This window comes from Panthera onca, chromosome B1 (genome assembly GCF_046562875.1).
Source record: "Panthera onca isolate mPanOnc1 chromosome B1, mPanOnc1 haplotype 2, whole genome shotgun sequence".
Classification (NCBI taxonomy): domain Eukaryota; kingdom Metazoa; phylum Chordata; class Mammalia; order Carnivora; family Felidae; genus Panthera; species Panthera onca.
In genome coordinates this window covers 135,722,949-135,747,502 of record NC_138342.1, presented here as the reverse complement: position 1 = coordinate 135,747,502, position 24,554 = coordinate 135,722,949, and the positions used below count along the sequence as shown (strand labels likewise).

Sequence of the window (24,554 nt, the reverse complement as noted above, 5' to 3'; positions counted from 1 at the left end):
TAGAAGGAAATTATCTGAACACAATACAGGCTGTCTATGAAAAGCCCACAGCTAATATCTTGCTTAATGGTAAAAGTCTGCAAATTTTTCCTCCCAAATCAGTAACCAGACCAGGATAATCCATTTTTCTTCTATTTAACATAGTACTGGAAGTCCTAGTCAGAGTAATTAGGCAAGGGAATAATAGGGCATTCAAAATGGAAAGGGAAAAGTAAAATTATTTCTGTTTGCAGATGATATGAGACCATATGTAGAAAACTCTAAAGCTTGCATGCTCGGGCACACGTGCGCGCGCGCTCACACACACACACACACACACAACTGTTAGAACTTATAATGAAATTCAGGAAAGTTGCCAAATGCAAAACCATCACACAAAAATTGAATGTGTTTCTTTACACTAACAATGAACAATCCAAAAAAGTAATTCAAAAGATAATTCCATTTACAATAGCATTGAAAGAATAAAATACTTAGGAATAAACTTAACCAAAGAAGTGAAAGACTTGACTTTGAAAGTACAGTGTTGCAGAAACAAATTTAAAAAGATACCAGTAAATGGAAAGACATTCTGTGTTTATGGATTAGAAGACTTAATGTTGTGAAGATGTCAATACTCCCCAAAGTGACCCACAGATTCAGTGCAATCTCTATCAAAATCCTAATATATTTTGTAGAGATAGAAAAATCCATTCTGAAATTTGCATGAAATCTCAAGGGACCTTGAATAGCTAAAGCAACTTTCAAAAAGAAGAACAAAATCGGAGGCTTCACACTTCCTAATTTCAAAACTTATTATAAAGCTACAGTAATCAGAACAATGTGGTACTGTTACAAAGACAGGCACATAGACCAGTGCAGTAGGATAGAGAGCACAGGGATAAACCCTTGTATATACGGTCAAGTGATTTTCAACAAGTGCACCAAGACTATTTAATGGGAAAAGGACAGTCTTCAACAAATGGTGCTGGGAAAACCAGATAGCTATTCACATACAAAAGAATGAACTTAGAACCATACCTTACATCATGTATAAAATTAACTGAAAATGGGTGAAAGACCTAAATATAAAAGCTAGAACTATAAAACTCTTACAAGAAAACATAGGGGAAAAGCTTCAGGGCATTGGATTAAGCATTATTCTTGTATATGACACCAAAAGCATAGGCAACAACAACAACAAAACAGAAAAATTGGACTACATCTAAATTAAAAACTTCAGTGTGTCAAAGGAGACCATCAACAGAGTGGAGAGGCAATTTACAGAATATAGAAGAAAGTATTTGTAAATCATATATTGAAAAGATTTAATATCTAAAATACATAAAGAATTCCTATAATTCAACACCAAAAAACAACCCAATTTAAAAAATAGGCAATAGACTTGAATAGACATTTCTTCGAAGAAGATATATGGCCAATAAGTTCATGAAAAGGTGCTCAACATCACTAACCATTAGGGAAATGAAAATCAAAACCGCAATGAGATATCATTTCACATCCATTAGGATGGCTATTATCCAAAAAAGTGTTGTTGAAGATGTAGAGAAATTGGAATTCTTGTGCACTACTAGTGGGAATGTAAAATGGTGTAGCTGCTTGGAAAACAGTATGTTTCCTTAAAAAATTAAAAATAGAATTACCATATGATCCAGCAATTTTACTTCTGGGGCTATATACTGAAAAGGATTGAAAGAAAGGTCTCAAACAGGGATTTGTACACCCATGTTCATAGCAGTATTACTCACAATAGCTAAAAGGTGGGAGGAACTCAAGTGTCCATGAATGGGTGAATGAATAAACACAATGTTTATGTTTATATGTGTATATATGTGTATCTCTCTCTCTCTCTCTCTCTCTCTCTATATATATATATATATATATATATATATATATATACACATATATATATACATACACACACACACACACACAATGAATTATTTAGAATAGTATTATTACTAATTAATGCTATTATTCAGAGTAATAACCAGAAATTCTGACACATGCTACCACAAGTATGAACCTTGAAGACATTATATTAAGTGAAATTAGCCAGTCACAAAAGCTTAAATATTGAATGATTCCACCTAATGGGTACCTACAGTAGTCAAATTAATAAATACAGAAGAGAGATGTCAGTCAGGGGAGGTGATGGGGAGATATTGTTTTATAGGTATGGAGTATCAGTTTGGGAGGATGAAAAAGTTCTGGAGATGGAAGTGATAGTTGTATAACAATATGAATGTACGTAATGCCACTGAACTGTACATTTAAAAATGGTTAAATTGGTAAATTTTATGTTACAGATATTATTACAATTAAAAAAATAAAAGAAATTAAAAATAGAGAAATGAAGTGACAAAATTAGTATCAGTCTTACAATTGTGAGAGCTCCTTCAGATCCTTAAATACTTGCGGTGGAAGATTCTCAATCTTATTACTTCCTAAATCCCTAGAGAAATAATTGCAACCATGTCATATTATTTTCTTAAGACTTTATTGATTGTACTGCAATTTGTTAGGGAACCATTATACAACTTTAAACAGTGCTATTAGTGAGTTATATTAATTACCAGAAGTCTAAACGTTTTAAAAAAGGACTATAACAGGAAAATATAAGAATAACCCATTTCGTAACTTTTTCAGAGACAAATGCTTGATGGTATTTGATCTTATCCCAACAGATCCAGTTTTCTAATTTAATTAATATATGTGTTGTGCCTCTTTTCCCCTTTCCTTCATTCCCTTCAACCTTTTGCGTTAGAGCAGTAGTATAATTTGGAGCCTTAATTTTTTCATTTGCTTGGGTTTATTATGATTACCAAATGGAAGTGATTCTTGTGGGGTCAAGCATCTTTCACAGGTGACATGCATGTGATCTCATATGCTCTTGGGGCAGGATACTTTGGGTGTATGTGTAGAAGTTGGGCTGCCTAGCATAGTATGACCTTGTAGCTTAGTATGACCTTGTAAGAATCGTTTTTTTGTTTTATTTTATTTTTTAAATTTATTTATTTTGAGAGAGAGAGAGAAAGCGGGCAGGGGATGGGCACAGAGAGAGAGAGAGGAGAGAGAGAGAGAATCCCAAGCAGGCTCAACACCGTGAGCGCAGAGCCAATGTGGGGCTCAAACTCACGAACTGTGAGATGATGATCTGAGCCGAAACCAAGAGTTGGATGCTCAACTGACTGAGCCACCCAGGAGCCCCTGTAAGAAGGGTTGTGAAGGTAACAGATCTTGTGGTAGCTTTGGTGGTGGCAGCACTCATGAAAAAGGTTCAGATTCTTCTAAACAAGATAACATTTCAATAGGTTTTAGTTCTCCAAAGTGATCAAGAGATGCTAAGATAAAGCCTAACCACTTTCCCTACCCATCTCCAAATCCTATTAGTTGCCACAAGGAAAAGTAGGAGAATGTATGTATTTGTTACATGAGTTGGAGTGCTTATAAATCAAAAGTGAGATTATTCAACTTTGAAGGGCATGATAGTTTTAGATTTGAGGTTCTTTAAGACTTATTGATTGATTGATTGATTGATTGATTTATATTTTTGAGAGATAGAGAAACAGAGTGCTCATGGGGGAGGGGCAGGAGAGAGGGAGACATAGAATCTGAAGGAGGCTTCAGGCTCTGAGCTATCAGCACAAAGCCCAACTTGGGGCTAGAACTCACAAACTGCGAGATCAGGACCTGAGCTGAGGTCGGCTCCTTAACTGACTGAGCCACCCAGGTGCCCCTAGAACCACCCATTTTAAACCATTGCCTCTTAGAAAACATGCCATTTTCATCCTTGGAAATCGGATTTTTCAAGCCAGTGTTTAACATGGGATTCAGCAGGCTTTTGGTAGGACTAATGATTCGTCTTGGTTATGCTCTCTGCAGGTTTTCTTGCTCATTCCTTTACCCCTGAACCTGGATTAGCACTGGTTGTGGACTTCACTGTTTGTGTTTCATGTTCCTTGCTGGTTATTGATACTCACATAGAACCTGCACCTTAATGTCACCATGAAAGTTAGGATTTGGAGAATTGCTTTCTTTTTTTTTTTTTATAAATTTTTTTTTAATGTTTATTCATTTTTGAGAGACAGAGAGAGACAGAGCATGAGCGGGGAAGGGGCAGAGAGAGAGGGAGATGCAGAATCCGAAGCAGGCTCCAGGCTCTGAGCTGTCAGCACAGAGCCCGATGCGGGGCTCGAACTCACAAACTGTGGGATCATGACCTGAGCCGAAGTTGGGCGCTCAACCGACGGAGCTACCCAGGCGCCCCTGGAGAATTGCTTTCTGATACTTGCAACAGTGGTTGCAAGTAGGATAAAACAAGGAAAAGTATGGATCCCATGACTAACTTGTATTTTAATACCTAGATAATAACTTTGGACCACCTGTTTGCATGTCTCCTTAGTATTGAGAATAAAATAATTTCCTATTTACTGATGATGTGGTTCAGTTGCCAGATTCCAAGAGTTGTTATAAAACTTGCTTGGGTCTAATACCTATTGAGATTTTCTTGCACATTTAGTGAATGACTGCTACTGCCTACCAAAAAATGTTTCATTTCAAAAAAATGAAAAAATTGGGGGTTTCAATGGCTTGTTTATTGATGTTTTCAAGCAGAATGCAGCATATAAATTACCTCCATCTGTCTCAGTATGTAGGTAAGGTATCCAGAGAAACATTCTAGTTTACATTCTTTAGTTTTTTTATGGAAAAGTTTTAATAACTTAATGTTCTGCCCAGCTTATTGTCAAAACATGTTGATGTGTCCACAATCCAGATTCTTTCCAGAAAACACAAAACCAAACTACAGCTGATCCTTGAACAATGTGGAGGTTAGGGGTGCTGACCGCCTTACCCCTATGCAGTTGAAAATCCACATATAACTTTTGACTTCCCCAGAACTTAACTACTAATAGCCTACTGTTGCCCAGAGGCCTTACTGATAACATAAACAGTGAATTAACACATATTTTGTATGTTATATGTATTATATACTGTATTCTTTCAATAAAGGAAGCTAGAAAAAAATAAAGTGTTATTAAGAAAGTCATAAGGAAGAGAACATACATTTACAGTTCTGTGCTGTATTTACTGAAAAAAATCCAGGTACAAATGGACCATCACAGTTCAGACCTATGTTGTTTAAGGGTCAACCGTAGTTGTTAGCTCAAACTTTAGCAAAAATCCAATTGAGAAAATTAATACTAAAACATAAAAAAATTGTCAGAAGAACACGGACTTCATCCATTGCTCAATATGTATTTTATTCTGACAATCAGCTACTATGTGCTTGGGCCACAAAGCTTTGGTTTATCAGAGAGTTGTTTTTAATACTCTTTGGAATTCTGTCATTGATCTTAAAAAAGGGACATTATAAATAGCTGATTCAACTTATGTCTCTCTTCCATTATTATAGGCTGGGATGTTATCCAAGGATGTCTGATTTCTTTTGGATCCAAGATTATCTTTTGTTTCCAGAATTAGCAAAGTATGTCTTTTTGTTTTAAGGTCTCTGAATCCTAACTCTTTAGGAAACTTAAAAACAAATGTGCTGTTCCTCTCTAGCAATGGGACAGAGGATGTATTTTATTTATTAATTTTACCCTGACTTTATTATTTAGCTATGTTTCCTTTATCTCCTTTTCCTTGGGGCACCTGGGTGGCTGAGTCAGTGAAGCATCTGACTCCAGCTCAGGTCGTTATCTTGTGGTTTGTGAGTTCGAGCCCTGCATCTGGCTTGCTGATGTCAGCATAGACCCCGCTTCGGATCATATGTCCTCCTCTGTCTCTGCCCCTCCCTTGCTCATGCTGTCTCTCTCAAAAATAAAAGAAAAAAAAATCTCATTTTCCTCAATACTTATTTTATATATATTTTAAAGTGTATTTTTCTAAGCTGTCTGAGTTCATTTATGGTTCAAAGTGTATACAGATAATGCTAGGAAAAGAGATAAATATTTCTCAAATGTATAAAAGCATATATATGTAACAAGTGTGAACTAAAACAATAGAAAGAAAAGTCTTATCAATATATGCATAATCAAACTTACAGTTCATCTAGCTTTTGTAGAGGTGCAAAAGTATTTTCACTTAGATGATTAATTTTGTTTTTCCTCATTACCCTGAAAGTAAAAAGAAAAATATGTTGTAGCTCTTTGAGGTAAGTGATAAAGGAGTTTTTGGAGAGAGGATTAACAGCCTAAAAAAAGGAAATAATTATATATAGTGATTTGCACATCAAGTATCTTGTAGTATGATAAATTACCCAGTCTTGTTTTAGTCTTAAATTTCTCAAAATTTTTAATGATGAAAAAAAATTATTTGATTTTTTAAGTGAGGTAGGGAAGAATTCTGCAAGGGAGTTAGTGAAAACTTCAACGCTTGAGAAAACAGACTGAATATCATGCAACCGAGAGCACAGGGAGCTGTTATAGAACTGCCTCTTCTCCAGCCTGTATCGCATGTCTCTCTAACAGAATACCCTGCACACAAGCACTCACACACATTGGAGTTGATGTGATTTAGAGCGGAGTTACCTAAGGAAGTGTAATCTAAGCTGGACCAATTCAGAAGATCTCTAGTTTGGGATGTTGAATCAGACTGTATATAATTCTTGACCAGTTCATTTCTATCTTTATTTCTTTTTTCTTTCTTTCTTTCTTTCTTTCTTTCTTTCTTTCTTTCTTTCTTTCTTTCAAGTTTATTTATTTTTGAGAGAGAGAGAGACAGAGTGCAAGCAGGGGAGATGGAGAGAGAGAGAGAGAGAGAGAGAGAGAGAATCCAAAGCAGGCTCCAGGCTCTGAGCTGTCAGCACAGAGCCCGATGCAGGGCTCAAACCCTCAAACTGTGAGATCATGACTTGAGCTGAAGTTGGATGCTTAACAGACTGAGCCACCCAGGCACCCCTTGATTCATTTCTGCACTGATCTTATGTGTTCTGAATGTTTCCAATTCTTTAAACATTGTGAGGCACGACCCTGGAGGTTGGTCTTGTCCCATCCTAAAGTATTTATTTCCTCTCAGCTCTCCAAATCATTATCATCTCCTGCCAGGATCTCTAGACCAGAAAAGAGCAAGCACCTGCCAAGAGGAAATTCACAAATGATATCTTCACAAAGAGGCTTCTTTAAAAACAAATACAAGTAGAACAACAAAGAAGTTGTAAGTTTTTCAAATATCTATTTGGTCTATGGCCTTTAGTTGCAGTTTGGTTTCCTTTGGGCAGTTAGTAGGAACTGTTTTTTGCATGACTGATATATAAGCATCCTGCACCCAAAGACTGCTGAGCTCATTGCACAAGAGTTCAAACATCTCAGTGACCTGAACCCATTGGAATGGGGGGAGCATACTGGAGAAAAAATTATTGTATCAGTGGTAACTATTGCATTGCCTGTACACAGGGGTCCTAGTCTTTTGGTTTCTAGTATGGATTTCTAGATGGATTCTAGTGTGGTTTCCAGATGGATTCTAGTATAATGGTTTTCAAACTTTTCCCATGGTAACTACACTTAAAAAAATGCATTTTACGTTGGGACACGACAAACACCCACACAAGCCAAGATTTATAAAACAATACATTTAATGATCCAAATTGTGCTGCGACATTTTTACCCAATTCAATTCAACTTTCATTAAAAAAGCTAATCAGGAGGTACCATATTGCTTTCATCATCCACTTGTGAGTTTGAACCCACAGTTTGAAAAACACTGATCTGAGAAACTGTAAATGAGGCAGTTGTGTTTTCATATTGCAAGACACCTCAGCATCCTTCACTTTCATGGGAAAAGCCATGTGAATTTAAAATAGGCCAATAGGGGCGCTTGGGTGGCTTAGCTCATTAAGCGTCTGATTCAGCTCAGGTCACTATCTCACATTCTGTGAGTTCGAGCCTTGCGTCTGGCTCTGTGCTGACAGCTCAGAGCCTGGACCTGATTCAGATTCTGTGTCTCCCTCTCTCTCTGCCCCTCTGCCATGAGCACTCTGTCCCTTTCTCTCTCTCAAAAGTAAATAAACATTAAAATAAATAAATAAATAAAAATAGGCCAGAGAGGCAGATGGAGAAATTATACCCAGTAACATTCTAGAGTTTATCCTGGTGTCCACAATTATAGCGTTAGAGGTGCAGACATTCTGCAGTGTTTTAAAAAAATTTAGTTGTAATGCAATTTGTCCCCACAATCTTTACAGTAATAATTTGCAAAGGGCAAACATTCTTACAGAATACGACTAATTTGGTGTTTCTCAAACTGAGATCCAAGGAGAGATTTTAGGTGGTCTGTGAACATTTCTTTCCATTAAAGTGGGTATCACTTAAGTTCGAGAAAAACAGGTCTCAAATAATACAGTACCGTTGCGATGATCCATGTTATGTTGTGAATCTTTGTTAAGCTTGGTTTGAACTCCAATAATTTTGCCAATATGCTTCAGTTTCAGAAAATTTTAAGTCATCAGTGAACATTTGCCATAATTACTGTGCATGTTTATGCTAACTTATGTTCACATAAATGATTCATTTTGTTTGTAAAGAGATAGGCCATCAAAAGGATAAAACACTACTTACAAAACAGTTAAATTACTGCAGGAAATAAAAGTCAAATTTCTTAAATTATGGATATGGTTGCCTTCAAAGTCCCTGAAACATAAAAACAAAAATAATAAAGCTAAATTTTAATCATAGAAATAAATTGATCAAGAATTATTTGATTTCTAATAAAATATCTTTTTTTCACATACTGTTTGTTTCATATAGATTCTCATATGTAGCCACTTACATAATAGCTGAAATAATATATATATGTAATGCTTCTTTTTCTGTGTTCATAGTAAAAATGTTTTGAGTCATATCTGTATCATATGTTCATATAGGCACATATGTTATCCTGAGAAATGTGAAGAGAATGAGAAGTCAAATTAAAAAACTTTGTTATGATAAATATCCATTTAGCAGACATTTAATAGTGATCTGTATTAAACATCTGTCTAGAGGGTTACCAATAGCATTCCTCTAAGTGGGGTGACCCTATTTGCTACACTCTGTCGAAGATTTTATTATCCTGCTGCCAAAAAAATATTTCACCTCTAACTCCCTTGCCTAAACACCCCCTGGAAAAAATCTCAATAGCATTTTACCACTGAGAACACCACTGTTTGCTTTATTGTATTGCCACACAAGCCAATGCTATCCTTGGCTTTACAATTTCTAATTCAGGGAGATCAGTGTAGACCCTACTTACACTCCCTTGCTGTGTGATGCTATGTCACCATCAGAAGTCTGGTCTGAGCAGTGAAACTTGTCAAAAAACTTATGTTTAGTGTCTCTTCTTCATGGTAATCATGAAAGCATCCTTTTATTGCCCGTCTTTTATCTTATTGTTAGGTTTATCGTGGAAGTTTGTAGGAAAGAGTTAGCTGAGGTTAGGGATATACTTTCAGGAATAAATACTTGTCCTTAAATCTACTCTGTCTACCCCAACACTTAGTTTACTCTTCACCATATAATATAGAGCTATTCAAGAATAATTGTGACGAAAGTATATGAGCTGAAGTGTGACACAGCTACTAAAATCTGCAGGGGAAACATGGGTAGCATTAAAAGAAGTACCTATATTCTGCTGGCTAGGTCACATGTGGGAAAATTGGTTCTATTTTGGGCATTGCAATAAAAATAAATGTTGACAAATCAAGGAATATTTGAACAATCTGGAAGACCAAGATGTAAGGGGTTTAGAAACCAAGTCAGTTGAGGAAAAGGGTGTATTTGTAATGGAAAAGGGTGAAATAAGAGAGATATATTTGAAGTCAGGCTGTAGAAGATATTATAGGGTTCTCCTATGTTGCATCAGATTGCAAAATTAGATTTTCTGGTTGAATGACACAAAATATTTAAAGTTCAACCTCACAATCTATAGTGTCCAGAGAATAAGCTTTTTATCACTACAGATATTTAGCAGAGGAAATATACTGTAATTCAAGAATTTTGTAGATAGGATTTCTGTACTATACAGAATATTACATTAAGTCTTAAATCTTGATTCTAGGTCATCCTTCTAAAGAAAAATTCTACTAATCTATTAAATTGGAAATTAAGTGCTTATGGTACTGCTTTTTTTGGTCATCAGCTTTGGTCTAAGCTTTTGGTCGCTCACAATATATATTGTCAGTAACAGAGACTGTCCATTTCTTTCCTCTTTTACTGTCATTACCACGAGTCTGCCACCAGATGGTGATGCTCTCTTAAGTCTCACACAGTATTCTTAAGGTGAGTTGATAACACTTTTCTTGTTAGCTACTATTGTAACTTTCTTTTTCCTATTAAGCGAACAAAAGCATTTAAGTTAGTATTAATTCATCATTGGTATAAATCAGTAAGAGGTACACATCGAGCCATAAATTAGGGACTTTTGACTAAATTGTTAGTTTAATTTTGAGTTTATTTTAACATTTATTTGGGAATTTGTTTTGGCTTTCTTCCCACAATTAGAGGTTTTTATCCTTGATACACAGGGATCTGGTTTGAGGCATACAAATCTGCTTCTTGTTCCTTAGCTCCAAGCTCTAAGGGAGCTGACAAGGAGTGTTTTCATTACTTTATGTCTAGATTACTTTTCCAACTTAATGAGCCTCTGATTCTACCCATTTAATTTTTTCCCTTTATACATTGTCATTAAGTTTGGCTAATCTGGTCATTGGTTGAAAGTGAAAATATGGTTCTTTGATCTGAAGAACAACAAAAACAAAACCCCAAAGCATCAACAATCTTGGCTGTTTCTTCTCAACTTCCTCTCTTATCCCCTAGAATGTAGTGGCATTCTAAACACGCAAATCTCGTAAACCTCTGCTTCCTCCCCTACCTTCCAAAACCTTTCTGGCTCCTGTTTCATGGAGAAAACTGAGGTGATCAAGCGGGGAGAAGCCCTTGACCTTCTGCCCAACATCTACAAACTTACCTGTATATGCACCTGGTCTCCTTCTAGTCTCAAGAGGAAGAGATGACCCTTCTCCTGCTTTAGGCTAATCCCTCCATCTGTTTTCTTGAGTTTGGCTTATGTATGTGTATGTCCTAAAATATATGGTCAATTTTGGTGAATGTTCTTTGGACATTCTTTGCTTTCAGGTTTATTTCTATCAGAATTAGGTGCAGGCACATATAAGAGACACCCAACTATAACAGCATAAATACACAACTACTGTTAAGCAGTCCAGGGCTAGTATGGTAGTTTTACAAAGTTGTTAGAAACATCTTTCATATTCACTGTTTACATGCCCTTGTCTTCATGGTCCAGGGTGATGCTAAGCTTGAGCCATCATATCTACGTTTTCTGGATAGCGAAAGAGAGGAAGGGGCTGCCTTTTTCTTTTTAGGGAGATTCCCCAGAAGTCCACATGATACTTCTTCCACATCATTAATTAGAGCTTAGTCATGTGGTTACATCAAGATGCAGGGAAGTCTGGGAATGTAGTATTTTAGCTGAGCACACTGATGTCCCAAATAGATCAGTTCTGTTATTGAGAAGTACATTGCACTTTGATATACATCAATTAGAGTTAGTTCATTATGTTATTTAGTTCTTCATATATCCCTTTTGGTTATACTTGATATTTCACGGATGAAAAGAGGTGGATTATTATGTCTTATTCCTTGTGTATGCCTGTTATTCCCTTTGGTTACTATATGAATTATTTGGTGGACATATACTTATAATGTAATGCCTTTTATTAGAAATTGCACCCTGTTGGGGCGCCTGGGTGGCTCAGTCGGTTAAGTGTCCAGCTTTGGCTGAGGTCATGAACTCACGGCTTGTGGGTTTGAGCTCCTCTTTGGGCTCTGTGCTGACAGCTCAGAGCCCGGAGCCTGCTTCATATTCTGTCTCCATCTCTCTCTCTTGCCCCTCCCCTGCTTGTGCACTATCTCTCTCTCTCAAATATAAATAAACATGAAAAAGATAATAAAAAAAAAGAAATTGTACATTGTAGCATTTAAATGAACTTAGTGTTGCTTAATGCAAATTGGCCAGAATTTTATTTATTTAGATAAAAAATATGATCCCTGCTTTTTAAATTTTGATTTGCATCTACATGGAATACTTTAGGCCAGCCTTTTATTTTTGATCTTTCTTAATCACTTAGATATAGTTTTTTGTTTGTTTTTTTTTGTAAACAGCGCTGAATTAGGTTTTGTTTTGTGAGCCAATTTGAAAATCTCTTTTTCTTTTCAATAGGTAAGTTAAGCCCACTTAAGTTTATTGATATGACTAATATATCTGACTTAAGTCTTCTATTTAAAAATCTTACTGTGTGGTGGTGTGCCTGGGTGGCTCAGTCGGTTAAGCATCTGACTCTTGATTGTGGCTCAGGTCATGACCTCATGAGTTCGTGATCTCATGATCTCACGATCTCATTCGTCCAGCACCGTGGTGGGCTCTGTACTGAGAGTGCCAAGGCTGCTTGGTATTTCTCTCTCCCTTTCTCTCTGCCCCTCCCTTGCTTGCACATGCACATGCACGTGCGCTCACTCTCTCAAAAATAAACATTAAAAAAATTTAAAAATATTACTATATGGTTTTATAGGTTAAAAAGCTTTCAACAAATATAAAAACTCTTGGGGCGCCTGGGTGGTTCAGTCAGTGGAGCGTCCGACTTTGGCTCAGGTCGTGATCTTGCGGTTCGTGGGTTCGGGCCCTGAGTCGGGCTCTGTCCGGATAGCTCAGAGCCCGGAGCCTGCTTCGGATTCTGTGTTTCCCTCTCTCTCTGCCCCTCCCCCACACGCGCTCTGTCTCTCTCTGCCTCTCAAAAATAAAGAAAACTAATTAAAATTTTTTTTAACAAATAAAAACTCTTAATATTTAGAAAGATTTGTATATTCTATTGGTTATATTTATAATGATAATTTTACCCAATACAATCTTTCTTTCTTCTTTTTTTTTTTAAGTGTTTATTTATATTTGAGAGAGAGAGAGGGAGTGAACCTGAGTAGGGTAGGGGCAGAGAGAGAGGGAAACAGAGGATCTGAAGCAGGCTCTGCACTGACAATAGAGAGTCTGATGTTGGGCTCGAACTCACGAATCATGAGATTATGACCTGAGTCCGAGTCAGGTGCTTAATGGACTGAGTCACCCAGGCACCCCAATACATTGTCTTTCTTAGAGAATAACAATATTTATTAATTTCCTATAATAAGAAATGATAAAATGAGTATATATTATTTTCCTTTCTGCTCTTTTACTTCTCTCCCACCATATGATTTTGATCAGTTATATGCTTTTTATTAATGTTCACCTTAGGAATCTTTCACCTTAGGAATATCAAATATCTGCATTTTAGTGGATTTGTTGGTTTTAACTGGTGTCTTATGACTCCTAGTTAGTTTTCTTTATACTTCTGTGGTTATCATCTTAATCATTTTGAAACTGTTTACTCATTTAAGATTATTAGTATGTCTTCTTGCTGAATTGACCCTTTTATCATTATGTGATATACCTCTTTATCCTTGGTTATAGTCCCTGTTCTAAAGTCCATTTTTTTTCAGTATTATTTTGTAGATGATAAAGTTCCTTCTCATCAGTAGAAAGGGAGCAATGTTGTTTTGCAGTTCTATATCCTAAGCATAATATTGTTGGAATAGAATTGTAATACATGTCTCTTCGATGACTTTTTCTTTATAATTCATATTATGTTCTTGAAACTGAGCCATGTTGATTGAAGTAGGGCTGGTTCATTCATTTTAAATGTGATATATGTATCACATTTGATTTTTTCTGTCTGTTTCCACATCTCCAGCACCTTGCTCCATAGTGTATCCCTATCATTGTCTGTATTTTCAAATTCTTTATACCCACTTCTCCTGCCTACAAATAAACTTGCGTTGTCTCATATAGGAGTAAGTTTAATTTACCCTCTTGATCTCTAGTTTACCTTAGGCTATTGCCTCATGTGCTTATTTATTACTTATATTTCTAACTTGTTGAATTTCCCAACTTCTGTTGTGGTGTTTACAGTTTTTATTTTTTGCTTTGAAAGAACTATAATAAAGGCCTTAATCTATTGCCTGTCATGTCTCTTGCAAGCAAATTATCCTGGGCTGTCATATGTCTTTTATTTTATGTGTATTTTTCCACTAAATCAGTTAAAGAATAGACATATTTTTTTACCAACACATCTATCAGATATTTTAGTTTATGCTTTGCTAAATTAAAGTTCATGTGCAAGGTAGAGGCACTTTATTTATTTATTTATTTATTTATTTATTTATTTATTTAAATCCAAGTTAGTTAACATATAGTGTAATAATAATTTTGGGAATAGAATTTAGTAATTCATCACTTACATGTAACACCCAGTGCTCATCTCAGAAAGTGTCCTCCTCCTTAATGCCTCTCATCCCTTTAGCCCTTCCCCCTATCCAACACCCCACCAGCAACCCTCAGTTTGTTCTCTGTATTTTAAGATTCTCTTGTGGTTTGTCTCCCTCTCTGTTTTTATCTTATTTTTGCTTCCCTTCCCTTATGTTCATCTATTTTGTATCTTAAATTCCACATATGAGTGAAATCATAATGATATTTGTCTTTCTCTGACTGACTTATTTCGCTTAGCATAATACACTTTAGTTCCATCCATGTTGTTGCAAATGTCAAGATTTCATTCTTTTTGATTGCCAAGTAATATTCCATTATATTTATATATACCACTTCTTTATCCATTCATCAGTCAATGGACATTTGGGCTCTTTCTATATATACTTTGACTATTGTCCATAGCACTGCTATAAACATTGGGGCACATGTGCCCCTTCGAATCAGCACACCTGTATCCCTTGGATAAATGCCTAGTAGTGCAATTCCTGGGTCGTAGGGTACTTCTATTTTTAATTTTTTGAGGAACCTCCATACTGTTTTCCAGAGGGGCTTCACTAGTTTGTATTCCCACCAGCAGTGCAAAAGAGTTCCTTTTCTTCCACATCCTTGCCAACATCTGTTATTGCCTGAGTTGTTAATTTTAGCCATTCTGATTGGTGTGAGGTGGTATCTCATTGTGGTTTTGATTTGTATTTCCCTGATGATGAGTGATGTTGAGCATTTTTTCATGTGTTGCTTGGCCATCTGGATGTCTTCTTTGGAGAAGTGTCTATTCATGTCTTTTGCCCACTTCTTCACTGGATTATTTGTTTTTTGGGAGTTGAGTTTGATAAGTTCTTTATAGATTTTGGATACTAACCCTTTATCTGATATGTCACTTGCAAATATCTTCTCCCATTCTGTCAATTGCCTTTTGATTTGCTGATTGTTTCCTTCACTGTACAGAAGATTTTAATCCTGATGATGTCCCAACAGTTCATTTTTGCTTTTGTTTCCCTTGCTTCTGGAAACATGTCAAGTAAGAAGTTGCTGCGGCTGAGGTCAAAGAGGTAGTTGCCTGTTTTCTCCTCTAGGATTTTGATGGCTTCCTTTCTTACATTTAGGTCTTTCATCCATTTTGAGTTTATTGTTGTACATGGTGTAAGAAAGTGGTCCACGTTCATTCTTCTACATGCCACTGTCCAGTTTTCCCAACACCATTTGCTGAAGAGACTGTCTTTACTCCATTGGATATTCTTTCCTGCTTTGTTAAAGATTAGCTACCCATATGGGGCATCTGAGTGGCTCAGTTGGTTAAGCGTCTGACTTTGGCTCAGGTCATGATCTCACAGTCTGTGAGTTTGAGCTCCGTGTCGGGCTCTGTGCTGACAGCTCTGACGGAGCCTGGAGCCTGCTTCATATTCTGTGTCTCCCTCTCTCTCTGCCCTTCCCCTGCTCATGCTCTGTCTCTCTCTGTCTCAAAATAAATAAAAACATTAAAAAAAAAGATTAGCTACCCAAACATTTGTGGGTCCATTTCTGGGTTCTCTCTTCTGCTCCACTGATCTTCATGTCTGTTTTTGCGCCAGTACTACACTGTCTTAATGATTACAGTTTTGTAATACAAATTGAAGTCCAGGATTGTGACAACTCCAGTTGTGCTTTTCTTTTTCAGGATTTCTTTGGCTATTCGGGGTCTTTTCTGTTTCCATACAAATTTTAGGATTTTTTGTTCTAGCTCTGTGAAAAATGCTGGTGGTATTTTGATAAGGATTGCATTGAGTGTGTAGATTGCTTTGAGAAGTATAGTCATTTTAACAATATTTGTTCTTCCAATCCATGAACATGGGATGTTTTTCCATTTTTTGTGTGTCTTCTTCAATTTCTTTCATAGGCTTTCTATAGTTTTCAGTGTATAGAGTGTATAGATTTTTCACCTCTTTGGTTAGATTTCTTCCTATGTATTTTATGGTTTTTGGCACATTGTAAATGGGATCAATTCCTTGATTTCTCTTTCTGCTGCTTCATTATTGCTGTATAGAAATGCAACTGGTTTCTGTACATTGATTTTATATCCTGTGACTTTGCTGAATTCTTGGATCAGTTCTAGCAGTTTTTTTTGTGGAGTCATTTGGGTTTTCCACATAGAGTATCATGTCATCTGCAAAGAGTGAAAGTTTGACTTCCTCCTTTCCAATCTGGATGCCTTTTATTTCTTTGTGTTGTCTGATTGCTGAGGCTAGGACTTCCAACACTGTGTTGAATAACAGTGGTGAGAGTGGACATCCTTGTTGTGTTCCTGACCTTAGGAGGAAAGCTCTTAGTTTTTCCCCATTGAGGATGATATTAGGTGTGGGTCTTTTGTGTATGGCCTTTATGATGTTGAGGTATGGTCCTTCTATCCTTACTCTCTTGAGGGTTGTTATCAAGAAAGGATGCTGTATTTCGTCAAATCCTTTTTCAGCATGTATTGAGAGGATCATGTGGTTCTTATCCTTTCTTTTTTAATGTGATGTATCACACTGATTGATTTGTGGATATTAAAATAGACCTGCATCCCATTAATAAATCTCACTTGATCGTGGTGAATAATTCTTCTAATGTATTGTTGGACCTGGTTTGCTAGTATCTTGTTGAAAATCTTTGCATCCATGTTCATCAGGGAAATTGGTCTGTAGTTCTCCTTTTTAGTGAGGTCTTTGGTTTTGGAACCAAGGTAATGCTGGCCTCATAGAATGAGTTTGGAAGTTTTCCTTCCATTTCTATTTTTTTCTATTTCCTTCCATTTCTATTCAAAAGAATAGGTGTTAACTCTTCCTTAAATGTTTGGTAGAATTCCCCTGGAAAGCCATTCATCCCTGGACTTGTTTGGGAGGGAGATTTTTGATTACTGATTTAATGTCTTTACTGGCTATGGCACTGTGATTAGTTTTAAAAGAAATGAATACTTATAAAGCAAAAATTATTATTACTGGCATTAAAATTGGGATAATGTTATCAGGAATGCATATGAAATGAGTTATTTTAGATAGCTAAAATTTAAAGATGGTAACTTTAGTGATGAAATTGTAAAAAGCCCACCTCTTTAGTAGTATAACTTAATCATTTAAATTTTTATCGGAGATGTATATTTGGCTGCCTTTTTAAAGGCAAAGGAAATGTTTATTAGTGTATTGCATAATGTCTCCTACATTTGCTGCTGGTGTCAGTGCATGAATTTTTAATTGCTAATTTATGTATGTAAATATTAACCAATTTTGCTTTATTATTAAGTTTGGATTACTGAGCACATAATAACTGTTAATGTGTTCATTTGAAACAAAATTTAATTACAACAAGGAGATTGAACTTAATTTGCCCTTTTCTTGAATACTTTAGCTGTCATCAATGCGGGTACTGTGCTGTCATACCAAGACGCCCTCTGGACTTAGTAATGACTCCGGGGATGTTTGTCTTCCCCTAAATGGTTCCAAACTAGTGTGTTTTGAATTATTATCTGTTCTTTATAGCACTCCCATTCCTGCTTTATTATCAGGTTGATAGTTGTCGCTTCTCACTGATGTTTTGAACTTCATCTTTCCCCTCTACTTTTAATCTGGCACTTCTAATCTGCTGTGAGCTTAAAAATTAAACAGCAAACAAACCTTCTGAGAATTTCACACAAAATGAGACACAGAGGAGGTTTTCATATAATACTGTATATGCGGTTTATTGATTGAACTTTTAAACAGTTATTTTGGTCACTTATTTCTTCATTTTTACTGTGTTTTAAATAGGCAAATTTACTGGTTCTTAATAGGTAGAGTGATTCTTATTATCATATGCAAAGCTACTGTGTAAAAAACTTTATGGAACATATTCTGTTGTGATTAGAGTTAAATATAAATTCTAAATATCATGTTCTCATTATGCAAATTTAGGAATGAGGCTAAAGTGATTTAGTCTTTCTGTATCAAATTAAAAGGTGAAAATAGATCGACAGAGGGAAGGAGGAGGAGATGTTCTATAGCTACTGTGACATCCTTTCTGTCTTTTTTCTTCCTGCCTCTCAATTTTTTTTGTTTTTAAAGATGTTTTATGTTGGCGAGAATCTAGAGGAGTTAGTTTAGACAATGGGGCTGCTCAGTAACAAAAACGTGCTAAAGTAATCTGAGGAAATATGATATGACATTAACAACCTATCATTTTTAAAAGCCTAATATCCAAAGGGAACTAGGCAAAACCAGAAAAGTTAGCTGACTCCTTTAAGGAAAGGTACAGCAACTTACAGCCAGTGCAGTCTTGGCATGTGCTGGCAAAGAGGTTTATCCGGCAAATGGGTGAGGACATTATTCATCAGTGCTCTGAAAAAGAAAAGAAAGAGAAGAAGTCACCTTTTTCTGGTTCTTTTTTCATCTTAAGTCAAATATGGTATTATCATTATTCTTTATGAAACCATGAAAATCTATTAAGTTAGTTATCTTCTCTTTTTTTTTCTGTAAGTTTTGTTATGTTTGAGTGCTTGTTAGTAATAAAATTCAACAAATGATAGTTGTCTTATGGAGGAAGCAGCAATGTTAGTAACTGAAAAAAAGCCTGTACCCTTCAAAAGTGGGTAGTGAGAAGGAGGTGATTTTAAATGAATATTATTATTATTGTTATTATTATTATTATTATTATTATTATTATTACTAAGATGAATACAGGGCAGTAGTGGTATGCTTGAGAATATTTCAATAAAATACAGCAGTGAGGCTGTATTCAGTTTTGAGGGGCTCATGTTCTAGAGGACAGAAGGTCTTATATAATTGTTAAAACTACAATATAGCCTCATAGGATATGATTAAGAGATGATTTTTAGTCAGAAAGGCCTTTCTGGGGCTTGAACAATTCCAAATTTAATGCTGTTAAACTTAAGGCAGTAACTTTTATTCATGTCTTTTCTTTCCATTGAAATAGTTGTCTTAATTTTTAGTACTTACAAGAGAATAAGAGAATTTAGTCCATAAAATGTTAGTGGGGAAATTCGACTGAGGTGATTATCTTCAATTATCCTGCCAGCCAGAAGAAAAAATGGATTCATTTATATATTTAGAATATAAAAACTAATACTATAAAATGACACATAAATTAAACATACAGCCATTCTAGTCTGTGGAGATCTTCAAAAACACCCGGCTTCAAGAAAGTTATTCTGTTATGACTGAGATACCTGAAAAAAGAGAAATGATTACAGTCAATGTGTTATCTCCTTCTTTTTCTTTTTTTAAGATTTCGTTTTTAAGTAATCTCTACACCCAATGTGGGGTTCACACTCACAACCTTGAGACAGAGGGTTGTATGCTCTACTGAGTGAGGCAGCCTGGCACCCCAAATGTGTTACCTTCTTGATATCTAACAATAAGGAAAGGAAAAACAATAATCATCCATCTTAGATTTTCTTGTATACTATTCTTATCAGATCTTTTCCCTTCTTTTGGGTCTCTAAAAGTTCTTTATCACTTACCTTTTCATGTCTAGGTTTTAATTCCCCCACAATCAATCAATCAATCAATCAGTCATTCCATTCATTTATGCCTTTATTCATTAAACTTTTTTGGGTACCTATACTCTACGGCAGTGTGCTAGGCATATCATCTCTTTCTTTGAGGGGCTTTGAGTCTAGAGGGAAGACAGAGTATGAACAGGTTATTACTGCAACATGGGGAAAAGAGAAGCATATAATGTAGGGTTGCTCTGAATTGCAGAGGAGAAGGCATCTGCCTTTGTTGGGGGCAGGGACTGCAATGCTTGGGAGAGTCAGGAGACAGAAGGCTTTACTAGAGAATGCACAACTGGATGGATAGAGATTCGGATGAAGATATCATTCACAAAGCAAAGAATGGGTAGGAGTTAACGTAGGCAGAGGAGATGGCTTATGCAGAGGCAAGAGAGATGAGAGAGAACAACAAGGTAAGGGATCACCAGGTATTTCAGTGAGGCCTCACCATGAAGGCATTGTGGAGAGGGACAGGGGATGAACCTGGGAGGCAGGCAGGGACTGTTCTGGAAAAAAGGACATGGCAACATTGTATGCTTGTTAAGGAGTTTGACATCCACCTTTTCAGTTCTTACTCTTCTGCAGATTGAGTCAACTCTGTTCTGTTCATGTTTCTTTCTTTCTTTTTAATGTTTTTGTTTATTTTTTGAGAGAAAAAGAGAAAAGTGAGAGAGAGAGAGAGAGAGAGAGAGAGAGAGAACTAGTGGGGGAGGGCCAGAGAGGGAGACACAGAATCCGAAGCAGGTGCCAGGCTCTGAGCTGGTAGCACAGAGCCTGATGCAGGGCTTGAAATCCTGAACCAGGAAATCATGACCTGAGCTAAAGTCGGAGGCTTGACTGACTCAGCCACCCAGGTACCCCTTGCCATGTTTATTTCTACCTCCATGTCCATACAGCAGTTTGCTGCTCTGACTCTGATGTCAGATAGTTCAGTTCCTAGCTTTGCTACTTATTAATAGTGTGACCTTAAGCAGTTAAATCCTGAAAGCCTCAGTTTCCCCAACTCTAAAATGGAGGTAATCTTAGTACCTACTTTATTGGGTTGTAACATGTCATAAGCATTCAGTACATATTATTTATGACGCCTCTATTCATGCCTCCCATTCTTATATCCGTCTTCTTTTTCCCCTCTGCCTATGATTCATATGCAAGTTTTACTTCAAATTTCACTTCCACAGATATATGGACCACACTGATGTTGCACTTTTCTCTACTCTTATAATTTGACAGCTTATAAAATTTCTCCCGCTGAGAGACTCCCCGTTCCCACCGTATTTGACTTTTGCTTAGGGGTAACAGGAGATGATGCCCCATATTAGAGCCACTTCTCTCCTTGCCTTGTAGGTCTAGAACCCCATCTGGGCACAGGAAGGGTAAAGAATAGCTACAATACTTCCCCATGAGCGCCTCAGGGGGCTCCTTTAAAAGCCAATAGCAATCCCCCAGGTAAAAGCATTTGATCCACCCCTGTACTCTATACTCATCTGTTTTTCCCAGTCCTCTTCATTTTCCCCAGCCATCCTTCATTGCTCCAGACCCCAAATGGTCACTTGTTTCAGTGAAACTTAACAGGAATTTTGGTCTGAACAACACGGGTTTCGGATTTCATCGTTCTCTAATTGTTCTCTAATTGTTGTGTGTATATTGGCATAGTTTCCCACCCTAGATCATAAGCCTCTGGAGAGCAAGAGGCATGCCTTGCCCCAGTGGTATCAAAGCCCTTTACCTGAAATATTAAAGTGTAAACTGTTGGAAGGCAGCATGTCTGACTTATCTTTCAGTGCCACCTCCCCGTGGTGTCTTGCTGAAAAATTTGCACATTGTAAGGACTAATGAATATTTACAGGTGAATGGAAAGGAGGAATCTAATGATTATCTATGAAAACCCAGAAGTATGTGACATCTTTAACATCTAAACATAGTCCAGTGCTATGAATAACCATGGAAAGAGATGGGGAACTCTTTAAAATTTGTGGTACTATCCTTCACATCCGTTGGATACTAGACCAAGACTGTAGCATCTTTCACACCCATTGAACATTAAACCAAGCAGACACTGCTTATAAGTTTTGAACAGATTTATGCGGGGTTGGAGAGAAAGATAGGAGCCTGATGGGAATGAATCCGATATTGACTTTGGGTGATTTGCTAAGACACAAAAGAGCAGGGATGGGATAGAAGGGAAGAGGACTTGGTAAAAGTGGTTACTGTTAAGACTCTGAGTCTCCAGGGCCCTTCTTCCATTTTGCTAGTAAAATTATTAGACAGCTGTCTCTCAATCCTAAACCCTGATACCACAAACTAGGAATCTGACTGGAATGAATTTCTTGGATTAGGATTAAAAAAAGTGGTGTAGGATAGAAAACAAGGGGACAGAAATAGAAATATAGGGAGATGTTGATTTATGTGCCTTTTGGTTATATTTCCATACAATTATTTCCTATAGGAGGTTAGGTTCAGCTGCTGAAATGGAACATTTAGTAGACTATTTTATTTACTTATATATTTACTTAATTTTTTAAATTTTTTTAGAGAGCGGGAGAGAGAGAGTGCATGAGCAGGGGAGAGGGGCAGAGAGAGAGAGAGAATCCCAAGCAGGCTCCAGTCTGAGTGTGAAGCCTGATGTGGGGCTTGAGCCCATGACTCTGGGATCATGACCTGAGCTGAAATCAAGAGTTGGACACTCAAACAAACGACTGAGCCATCCAGGCGCCCCAAGAAAACCAATTTTAAAAAGCTTTGCTTTTAACTACAATGAAATACGACTTCATATCCATTAGGATGGCTGTTTTAAAAAGACAAACAAATTCTTAAACAACAAAACCTCAGAAAACAAGAAGTGCTGGTGAAGACGTGAAGGGATTAGTCCCCTTGTATGTTGTTGGTGCAGATGCTGTGGAAAACGGTATGGTGGTTCCTCCAAAAGTTAAACCTGGAATTACCATGTGACTCACCAATTCCCCTTCTGGGTATATACCCCAAAGAATTGAAGGCAAAGACTCAAACAGATATTTATATACCAATGTTCACGGCAGCATTATTCATAATAGCCAACAGATAAAAACAACCAAAAATGTTCACTGATGGGTGTGCATGGAAAAACAAATGGATGAACCTTGAAGACATCATGCTAAATGAAATAAGCCTGACACAAAAGGACAAGTATTGTATGGTTCCACTTAGGGTAGTCATATTCAGAGATACAGAAAGTAGAATGGTGATTGCCAAGGGTCAGAGGAGGAGGAGTTACTGTTTGGTGGGTACAGAGTTTCAGCTTGGGAAGATGAAATGTTCTGGAGATGGATGGTGGTGATGTTTGCACAACAATGTGAATATACTCAATGCCACAGAACTTCACATTTAAAAATGGTTAAAATGATAAATTTTATGTTACATGTATTTAATCACAATAAAAAAGCTTTACTCTTTTAACCTTACAGCGCTGTATGTATTCATAAAAGCAGGAGTAGTGGAAAAAGAATTACTGGAAAAGTCTGGGTTTTTTCCTTCGAAGATTCTAATTATCATCAGCGTTTCTTATTTTGAATAAGTTCTAATGGCCATCATTCCTGTCACCATGGCCAGTATGTATTGAGTTCTATTTATGCGTCAGATGTAGTGCGCCTAATTCTTCCCAGGGATTTCCTCGTTTGTTTCTTACAACAATCCTGAGGAAGGTACTGTTATAATTTGTATCTTACACTAGAGGGAATCAATGCCTAGAAAGGAAAATAAATTGCTCAAGTTTATAGACCAAGGGAGTGGTGAATCAGGACTTAAGTGGAAGCCTGTTCAAGTCAGAATTCCATGCCCTCGACCATAGTGCCCTGCGTCCCCCTTCAACTGTTGTGGGCAGGAGGGCTACCATGGAGGGCGGTGGTTCAGCCTGACAGACCATAGTGGAATGCGCAAACTAATTGGCACTGGTACTTACAGTTTAGTAAGACTGTATAGTCCTCTGAAAGCATAGATGGATATGGATCTAATATTATTGTTTTGCAGGCACCTGTGAACATAATTATAAAAAAAAATAATGAAACAGAATTTCAGTTTTGCAAGATGTAAAGAGCTCTTTGGATGGGTGGTGGTGTGGGTGGCACAACAATATAAATGTACTTAATGGCTCTGAATGTAATTGGTTTAAGATGATACATTTTACAGCATATGTATTTACCACAATAGACTTTTTTTTTAATTAAAAAAGGTAACCATAACAAAATAGTGAAACTAGATATGTTATTTTGTTTGCTATTAAATTCGTGTATGATTAGGCTAGTTTTTATTTAGAAACTTAGTTGTAAAGATAAACATGTGATAGTTAAAATTTAATATTTGAATTTTCTTCTTTTTCTTTTTGCTTTTCAAGTCTTTATTTAAATTCTAGTTAGTTAACATATAAGGTAAAATTGGTTCCAGGTGCAGAATTTAGTGATTCATCACTTACATATACCATCCAGTGCTCATCACAACAAATGCCCTCCTTAATACCATCACCCATTTAGCCCATCCCCCACCCATCTCCCTCAATCAACCCTCAGTTTGCTCTCTATTGTTAAGAGTCTTTTATACAGTGTTTCCCTCTCTTTTCCTTTCCCCTATGTTCATCTGTTTTGTTTCTTAAATTCCACATATGAGTGAAATCATATAGTATTTGTCTTTCTCTGACTATTTCACTTAGCATAATACAGTCTAGTTCCATCCACATAGT

At 36.6% G+C, this 24,554-nt stretch overlaps 1 protein-coding gene across 5 annotated transcripts in view; it reads right to left on the bottom strand.

The window, feature by feature from the left end:
• The window catches only part of RXFP1 (relaxin family peptide receptor 1), a 134,794-nt gene that overhangs the window by 9,777 nt on the left and 100,463 nt on the right, over nucleotides 1-24,554 (bottom strand). For 2 of the 5 annotated variants that reach the window (XM_060653891.3, XM_060653892.3), the window contains exons 6-12: nucleotides 23,781-23,852; nucleotides 19,448-19,519; nucleotides 19,290-19,361; nucleotides 18,597-18,671; nucleotides 8,559-8,630; nucleotides 6,048-6,119; nucleotides 2,384-2,455 (exon numbers count right to left, since the gene is read on the bottom strand). In XM_060653891.3, the coding sequence (XP_060509874.1) occupies nucleotides 2,384-2,455; nucleotides 6,048-6,119; nucleotides 8,559-8,630; nucleotides 18,597-18,671; nucleotides 19,290-19,361; nucleotides 19,448-19,519; nucleotides 23,781-23,852 (507 nt within the window). The remainder of the gene's footprint in view (nucleotides 1-2,383; nucleotides 2,456-6,047; nucleotides 6,120-8,558; nucleotides 8,631-18,596; nucleotides 18,672-19,289; nucleotides 19,362-19,447; nucleotides 19,520-23,780; nucleotides 23,853-24,554) is intronic. The other 3 variants (XM_060653893.3, XM_060653894.3, XM_060653897.3) reach the window with 3 other exon arrangements.